The 9732-nt window shown below is 29.6% G+C and overlaps 1 protein-coding gene across 6 annotated transcripts in view; it reads right to left on the bottom strand.

Moving 5' to 3' along the window:
• Nucleotides 1-9732, bottom strand: part of Spt20 — a 47861-nt gene that overhangs the window by 4499 nt on the left and 33630 nt on the right. For all 6 annotated transcript variants that reach the window (XM_014433338.2, XM_024361266.2, XM_024361267.2 and 3 more), the window contains 6 exons: nucleotides 6930-7148; nucleotides 6114-6245; nucleotides 3563-3858; nucleotides 2215-2428; nucleotides 2037-2127; nucleotides 1255-1803 (listed from right to left, as the gene is read on the bottom strand). In XM_014433338.2, coding sequence (XP_014288824.1) covers nucleotides 1255-1803; nucleotides 2037-2127; nucleotides 2215-2428; nucleotides 3563-3858; nucleotides 6114-6245; nucleotides 6930-7148 — 1501 coding nt within the window. The remainder of the gene's footprint in view (nucleotides 1-1254; nucleotides 1804-2036; nucleotides 2128-2214; nucleotides 2429-3562; nucleotides 3859-6113; nucleotides 6246-6929; nucleotides 7149-9732) is intronic.

Here is a 9732-nt window from a genome sequence, read left to right as displayed (position 1 = left end):
TTATAACTGTATATTACATAATACATTTAGTAAATATGATCTTAGTTAAAATGGAGTGTTACAGGCGTGCAGAGCAACTATCCATTGGTAGCACTCTAATAACATTTTACATTAGCTGGTCTCGTGGCCATCTTATTTTTAGGCGCCTCGGAGGATTGCCAGGAATGGAAGTGGATGCAAGGTTAGAAACTAGGGGGTTTGAGTGGTTAGGGAGTTTATAATGGAAGGAGTGATATCTGATTCGGGCTAGATTGGTTACGTAGGGAACATTAAGGTCTTTATGTATGATTTTATTTGGGACAAAGAAAGGAACATTGAGAATTTTATGAAGGATTTTGGATTGTAATGATTGAATACGAGAGGAATTCGAAGGTTTAGTGGAGCCCCAAAGCTCAACTCTATATGTCCAGATTGGCCTTATTACAGTCATGTAGATCAGTCTTTTGTAATGTTTTGGAAGTTTGTCTAGTAAGTGCTGTAATAGTCGAAATCGACGTGCAGTTTCCTGTCTTTTCAGTCTCGTGTGAGGATTCCAGATTAATCGTTTGTCCAAATATAGGCAGCGGATCTGTTCGACAGGGGTAAGAGTAACATTATTAAATGAAACTGTAGGGGTGTCGGTAGGTTTACGACGAAGGGTAAAGGTGATTTGATGGGATTTGTTGGAATTTATCTTAATCCTCCAATTATGACACCATTCTTCGAGGGCTGTAATATGGGATTGGAGAGTTTGGGATACAATTAATAGGTTATTATTAACTGTGAGCACACATGTGTCATCGGCATACGTGGTAAGGATAGTGTTAGGATTGGTTGGAATGTCAGCTGTATAGACAGTGTAGAGGGTTAATAAATATTAAATCATTACGGCTCAACTATTTTGTAGTCAATTTGTACATCATTCAATTTAATAATATAGCACTTTCATTTTTTAATCCAGACAGAACTTCTTTATAACAAAAAAAGTTCTGTTCTTTCAGACATGTGTTTTATAAAAAATTTATATTAAAAAAGTGACTTTCATAAAATAATTAATTTATATAACTAACAAATTTTATCTAAACATTTAAAGTCCATCTAAAATATCAACTGAACCTGAAATTCCTCCGTTAACAAATTTTTATCTAGCACAAAATGTAATAAACTTCACGAAGTGGTTAAATTAAACATATTTAAAAAATAAGATTATATAATTATAATGTAATATTTAACTATCATTAAAAATATATACACAACAAAAAATAGTCCAATTACCTGCAAGAAGTGCTGAGAGGCTAGGTAATGACAAACTTAAACTAGAAACAGTGCTTTGGCCATTTGAAACTATTTGTTTCTCTTTTGGCCCTGAAACTACATGTACAGTCGGCAATCCAGGTGATTGTATCGTAGAAGAACCTTCTAAAGTTGCAGGAATAGTATGAACATTCCTTAAAATACCAGATTTAAATCCCTTCAGATTAGTTACATTCAAATTGGATATAGCTGGTGTTAAAGAGCTGACACTAATTGCATGATGTAAACTTCCAACATTGATTTCAGCTAAATTTAACATTGGTTCTTGCACTTTTTGGTTAGGTAAAGTTATATGTTTCTTCATTGAGGAACATGTTATTCCTGATATAACAGGTCTGATTTTTGAATTGGTAATTGTCATTTTGCGAGCAACAATTTTATCTTTTGAATTAAGATTCTTATTCGATACTTGGCTACTTGACAGAGCAGATTTGGCTATGCGTGCCATAACATTTGAGGTTAAACTTAATGATGTTCCATCAACTGTACCAACAGCATTCACCGTTTTTACTGAAACAAAAATAACCATCAATTCATCGATTAATTTAATTACTAAACCTATAGAAATCTACCAATAAAAGATCTAGAAAAATAGGACTATCTAATTTCTAATAAAAAAAAAAAATCATACTAAAATTATTATGAAAACAAAAATTAACAAAACAAAAACACTTCAAATATCATTATATCTTTTCAATAAAAACTACAAACAAGATATATGTTGTGAAAGTATCATTTTTAACCTGCTGTTCCTTGCTGTAATTGTACTTGGATTTTTGAATGCTTTCTTAAAGATCCTTGAGATAGATTTCCTATAGTTGAATTGGCTCCAATCTAGTAAAATAAATGCACCATTAAACAGTAAACATAATCTAATTTGAAGCTATATATCTACAAACAAAAATAAATACATAAATTTACCTGCATGAATGCTTTTCCACTACTGTGTATCCTTAGATTGGTGTGATTTTTAGGTTCACGTTCAAGCATAGTAGTAGTAGTACAAGTTTCCCTTGTAGGCTGTCCCGGAACTGAATGGGTGATCCTCACAGATTTTCCACCTTCTTTATTTGTGAAAATATCTGTAAACTGCTCAATATATCTGCTAGCATTAGCCTTTGAGCCAAGGGTAAAACTGAAAACAGATAATAATAAAAAAAAAGGAATCATTAAAACTAGAAAATTGTACATTTTTTAACAGCATAAAAGATTTGTTATGCTTTTTTATATTTATGTTTATTCATAAAACTAACCAATTGATTTTCCAAGTTTTGGAATTTTGAGTCTATAAGTAAAGGATGTGGACCATACAGAGAAAAGCATTCCAACTGAATAGTGAAGCCAGATTTGAAGGGATAATATAGGTTATATATAATGATTTAAATATAGGGCTGAGGTAAATTTAAATTAAGTATCAGAGGTACAGTAGACTGTTCCCAATAAGCCATGAAGGTGTGAACTCAATTCTAAAGTTTTCAGGAGAGTCAAAGGTATGTAACAACTTCATTCAGTATCATAAGGATAACTGGGTAAATACTTGAAAACAACATCCCTACTTGCTATGAAAAACCAAAATTAAAGTTGTGAGACATAATCCATAGTTAACTATACATCTCTAAATACCAATTATTTTACCAGCAACTGATTTGGTTGACCTAACTCCTTTCAACAGATGTTGAGTTGCAAGTTAAAATGAAAATAAGGAAACCCATAAATTCTTAAATTATAGCTGATGTTAGAGGAATATAGAGTCAGAAATAGATATCAAAGTTGTTATCCATGAAAAGTTTTATTTTTATTGGATATGAAACTCATATGAATAATTCAAAGAAGAAAAAAGCCTAAAGTCCCTCATTGATCATTCCACTAATGAAGGGGGTCTATTGTAAGGATGAAAAGCTAAGATCATGAATAACATGACAATCTACTAGCCAAAACATTGCAATGCGCAGATTATTAAGTAGCAAACAAATAAGGATAACATTATTATATGTATATCTTTGACAATATGGTAAAATATGAATCTATAATTATGATATTCAGATAAGTTAGCAAAACTGACCGATATAACTACAAAGGATCAAGAAAAATCACAAGGCTTGAAAACAAAGAGCTAAGATTCCAGAAAAACTCAAAGATAAAAATGTTCATTAAATTTTTTACCTAAAAACAAGTGATATAACAATCTCTACAGAAACAATATGTATTTATTTAAAGAAAGAAAGAACTTAAGACATAGAGAAAGGCAACTAGAACATGAGTAAAATACCTGCATAGGGCACCATTATTTTCGCCTTCTTTGTATTTATTATCCACATATAGAGTCCCAACATATTCTGAATTGGCAGGTCTCTGTAAAATTTCTAATTTAATACGATACTTAGAGGGTTCTTTTTGTTCAATCTTTAGGATTTGTTGTTCTGGTTCTAAAATATATTCCTCTATAAGTTTAGGAGTATAATCAACTTCTGATTCTTCATTACGCTTAGGAATAGGCCGAGCTAATTGATTAACATCTTTAAAATCTTTATCAATTTCCCTACATGGAATCAAGTCATCTAATTCCTAAAAACATAACCAAAATAATAATATAAAGATTAAAACCAGATAAAAAATAAAGATTAAAAAACAGCATCTAACTAATGAGGCAAGTAACAATAACATTATAATTTATATCAATAAATGTTTATTTGAAAGCTAATTAGTTAGCAATAGGATTGAATGATAAGATGATCCAAGGAAAAGATAGTGACAATAAAAACTATTGTTGGTTGTCATCTCAACTTTCATTGCAGGTATTCATAATGGCTTATATCTGGGTGACCAGACAGTTGGAGACACCCAAATTTGATAAGACATTTGGTCCTAATTTTTATCCATCAATATATAATAATTTATAAATCCTAAATTTATGTGGTCAGAGTTAAACAGCGGACCGAAGGCCCCCTCCTTGACCAGCTCATCTGCCCTCTCGTTTTCCAGCAAGGCCAGAGTATCCAGGGATCCATTTCAAGATGACTCTCTTGTGCATGAATAGCTCTCAATGAATGGCTCTCAAGTTTCTTGGAAAGTTTACTCAGGGCTATTCCTCATTTCAACTTAAGGGTCTGCAGCACTAATCAGCATCAGTAACGAACACAATTTTTGAGTTTTTGGGTCTCTTTAGTGTTCTAAGCAGTTTTGATGCTTCACAGATAGCTTCTTGCTAAATCAAATAATTTGAAGAAGCAAAGCCAGTTGGAACATCCTTTTCAATAAAGTTCCCTGCAAGAAACTGTAAATGCATACCGGACCCTCTCTTTATTGATGCCGATCCGTCAGTATATATTGGAATCCACTTGTCTTTAGCGTACTTGATTACGTGCTACAGGAAAAGATATTTCACAAGTTCCTCAAGAATGTTCTTCTTGCTTTTTTGGGTTCTTCTACTACTTTTGATATTTCAATGGCCACCAGTCTTTCACGGACTTCAGAAGCCAACTTTGAAGAGATGTGGAGAATTCAGATTGTTCGTAATGTCATTTATAAATATTAGGAATTATACTGGGGAAAGTACTCCTCCCTGGGGTACGCCTTTTTTGAAATTCCTTGCAGGCTCTATGTATTTCTCAATCTGACTCATGCTTTTCGATCCTTAAGATAGTCATTGAGCCATAGTAAGGCTCATTTATTTTTAAGTTGGCTGCTTTTAGTAGTAAGCCCTCTTTCCATACCTTATCAAAAACCTTTTCAAAGTCTTCCTGGGCTCCAACTGTGTGCTCCTGTTTTTGAAAACCATCCTCTATTTGTTGTAGGCAACTCCATCTTCAGTAAAGCAGAATCTGTGAAAGCTTGTTCATTAATATTTCTAATAGCTTCCCCATGCAACTAAGAAATGATGGAATGGTGGCTGTTTGGGTCAGTCTTTTTCTTTCTTTCCTTCAGAACTGGGATAATTAGTACTTCCTTCCAGGTCTCTATTACTTTTCTGATATTCCAGCTGGTGTTAAAAAACCTGAGGAGACGCTTCTTGGTTTGGTGCTCCAGATTAATAAGAAACTCTTTTAGAATACCATCAACTCCCGGTGCAGTTTCCAGTTTCAGGCAGTAGATGGTGTTGTTCAATTCCAGCATAGTAAATGACTGGTCCAGCTCCTCTTTCTTTGACCTTGCAGCCCAAAGTTTTTTTTTTTTTGTTTTTTCCTCATCCATTTCTTCTCGGCAGGATTTAGATTAGTAGATCTAATAACTTAGTAGAGTTTGAAAATAAACTAACATGTACATTCCAACAGACTACTACTGATACTTTTTACATTTGCTATTGATACTTTATGACATTTGTATTCCAAACGAAATAGGTTCAGAGTGTTTTCGACATAGACACTGTTAATAGATGTTGATTATAACTAAAGACAGCAGTATTTTTTTTTGTAAATGAACAAGATACTTGTGAACATTTTTCTTAGTAATCTGGAGATAGTACATGAATGTACATAATTAATAGAACCAGAACAAAGACAACTGATAATAATTCAGCATAGTCTAAGATATATGTTTCAACAACAACTAAGATCAAATGATTATGACGCTAGTTCCATCAGTCAGGCTCTATTGAAAAGCCAATGAGTAATAAAGAAATAGTCAAATCAAATGATACTTGCTTACCAATGGAAACAATCTATGAGTATATATTTCTTAAAGTGCATGCAAAAATTTTATAATGAACAAAACTCTAGAAAATATAGGCTCTATATTAATAGATTGGTCAGTATCCACTAGGATACTCTATAAATATATATATAAGGTTTGATGAGTGAGAAAGTTTGAGTGTTTCCAATTACCTTGTAGGACGGTGATATCACTGCCTCACATTTTAAAGATTCAAGATGTTTTTTCTTTGCAATAAAATTAATAAGATGTTTATTTGGTCTCACACAGCTGTCTTCCTGTCTCCTTTTTCGATTGATACAGAGCTAAAATTATGTTAAAATAAACTAAATAAATTAGTATTGTATAAAAGTGATTAATTAATAGTTCAGAAATTAATCATACTAAACATATCAGTCTTAAGATAATTTTATATTGGCTTGATACAAAAATAATGCAGGTATTTTATATTTATTGGAAATAGGCCATATTTTACGTATATTTAGCTAGTTAGCTATAACTAACAACTAAAAACCAACTGGTTAGTTGTTAGCTGTTTGCTCATAGTTAACTCTTAGAAATAAATTAGCTATAATCTGAAATCAGCAACTAACATTTAGTTTCAACTAAAAAATAATATAGTAAAAATAATCCAAGTACAGGCTTCATTTTAACTTTTCTTATTTCTGACATATGGCCATGTTTATGTTTTCCCAAGTCAATCGATTAATTTCAGAGGTGCTGATAATGAAAAAAGAATCGATATTACGATAACACGCTTGCATATCAATTGATTTTAACTTTTCAGATTTCTAACATATTGGGGTCCCGTATGTTTTCGGGAGTGTTGATAATGAAAATAAAATCGATTTAATAACAAATAATAAACAAAATTCGAATTTTACATTTATTTACCATAGATATTATATATTTTTAATAAAAACTGGATTTAATTCCATTATTTTTTTAAAATTGAAATTCAATAATAATAAAAAGATAAACAGTTTTACCTGGGAATGCTTCACAACAGATGAACGCACAGGTACAGTATTAAAAGTATTTTTGACATAATGAGAATGAAATCTCCTTATTCCAGTTTCTAAAGATGGATCAAGACATAGTGGATTTTGAACAGCATTCACAACAGACATTTCTACTGATAATTTGTCTTCCATAGACCAAACTTGACTCTCATCGAATATAATTAAATTTATGTCATTAATTATACTCTGAAAAAATGCATGAACAAAATTATAAAAGTTCTAAAATAAATTTGGAATCAGTTTAGATATAGCATACTGAGAAACTGACAAATGTTCATGAAATACCTAAATAATCATGTTATATAAATTATGGAAAAAAGTAGTATTTAAAATAAAATTTACAAATAATTGAAAAGTGTGGTTGAATTTAATCATTCCAAGCATTTTTAAAAAGTTATTTTTTAATTGAGGAAAATTTGGTGAATAAATATTTTGTCCTCCAAAAAACAATATTCCTAATTAAATCAATTGTGTTCCAGATTTATAATACCTACAACACAAACAAAAAAATAAAGTTAAATTAATAGATGGGGTGAAATATATAGATCATATACAAAGTATAAATGATTTCTAATTAATTTTCCTAAACCATATTGTAAATTACAAATTATTAAAAATAAAACAACAAATATTTTACATAATCTATTTTTTTAAAAACAACAAATATTGTACATAATCTATTATAAAAAAAACAAAACAAATATTCTACATAATCTGACATGACTTCAAATACACTGATTTAAAAAAAATCTAATAAACAAACATATTTTGTAGTGCATACATTGACTCGTAGACTGAAACCCAGGCTTCTGCAAGACATCCTCCTTTAATTTCATTGTGTATTTACAGTTACTAGTGTTCGTTTTTATTTCTTATTTTATTTTTTTATGAATATATCTTATCTTACTATGTTTTATTAGGAGGATTACTCATGAGAGACCACTCCCCAACTTTTTAAATGTTAAAAAAAATGTTTATATATTACAAGACACCTGTATGGCTTCAATAGCCAATCTAGAATTAAGGAACAAATAAAAAAATATATCTTGAATTGAAACTAGTTACATAAAAAGTAAATTGACTGGGTAAAGAAATAATCCAGTCTGGAAGGAAATCTTAGCTCAACATATTTTCAAATGACTGCTTATCAACTTTAAACAAATGATTTCTCTCCTTTAAGATTGATAACATAAATCATGTAAGTCCGTAGTTTGCATCAAATAGTGTTCCTTGAGTTAACTATGTTTACTTAGGTTTATTTTTATTTTTTAACATACAAGTTATAATATTATTTTTATCGATTGGCCTTTGTAATAAGTTTTTTCTTGAATCAAAATTATGAAAAACAAATAAATTTCATATTGTACTTACAATAATGTGAAGGATGCAAACCATCAGTAAATATTCACTTTATGTGGTTAGCATTAAAAATACTAAATTTTTTTAATACAAAAAAAGTTTGGAAACTTCTTATAGGTTCATTGTAAATGAGATAAACTCAATCAAGGATTAGACATCACAATCCTACACAAACATAAATTAATGTAAAACTTGAAGAAAAATGTTACATATTTTATTTTAAAGGGTAAAGTATCTTAACTCATACCAATCTTTTCAAAAAATTACAAAGACAATGTTTTGGCCAGTACTTGGCCAATGTCAAATCAAAAAACATACATTCATTATTCAAAATAGATTTATTAAACAACAATAAAATACTAATGATTATGTAAAATAAGACAACTCAAGCACAATACCACTAAAATAAAAAAAAAACTTTAATTTTAGAAATAAAAATAATGAACTTAAAACAAAACATTGGAAGTTGTAATAATAGCTACTTAGTTTATTATTATTATTATCAATAGAAGAAAAGTTAAATTCATAAATTAATTATAAAATGAAATATAAAAAGACAAATTATTAACAAATCTATATTACAAATTCTTTTTCACTTTCAAATAAAATTGTTTCAAGTAAATATCACAGTTAGAAAGAATAAAAGAGATAAGCTTTCCACCATTTCATTAATTTAACAACCATTAAACAATCTTTAGTTGTATTTAAGAAATCAACAATGAACCATGTATGCATATGAAAACCTCAAGAGGCAGAGAACAAAAAAATAAAATAACCTAAATTTCTACTGTTTTTACATTGTTAAGGACCACTTTAAAAAAAAAAAATGGGGAATTGGACACCCTTGATTTCTTGAATGAAACATCAAAATTCTCATTTTCATAAAGATACCTAGCTTATTTATTTAACCACTTCCCACATTTGATATTGACACTACTTCAAATAATTCTTAAATGTCAAAATGAAAAACATGGTGTTTTTGGTTTAAAAAATAAAAGAAATATTTATTTAATTTATAATCTTAAACACTTTCTTGAGACTGGTAAATTTTTTTTAAAAATAAATAATTTAATTTCTATCCATTTTAGTCTCAAAACATTTTATTTTTCTTATAAGTCCAACGTTTCGCCCAATCCAACTTGTTGTTTTGACCTGGGCAGAATAGCCTGCATGGAGTTACGAGTTTTTAAAACATATAATTCCAAAATTGTATTAAGGTAAGATAAATTATAAATAATAATGTTAAGTATTTTGAAATGTTTGAGGATGATACATGTAATAAAAGCTGTTTTGTAGTAGATTGTCCCTGAGGATGGCCGGATTGGCCGAAACATCGGACTTATTTATTTAAGAAAAATAAAATGTTTTGAGACTAAAATGGATAGAAATTAAATTATTTATTTTAAACAAA

Source organism: Halyomorpha halys, unplaced genomic scaffold (assembly GCF_000696795.3).
Source record: "Halyomorpha halys isolate HHAL.00 unplaced genomic scaffold, Hhal_1.1 Scaffold1190.1, whole genome shotgun sequence".
NCBI classification, from domain to species: Eukaryota; Metazoa; Arthropoda; class Insecta; order Hemiptera; family Pentatomidae; genus Halyomorpha; species Halyomorpha halys.
Note: the sequence above shows the minus strand (reverse complement) of the source record. Positions and strands in the feature narration are given on the sequence as shown.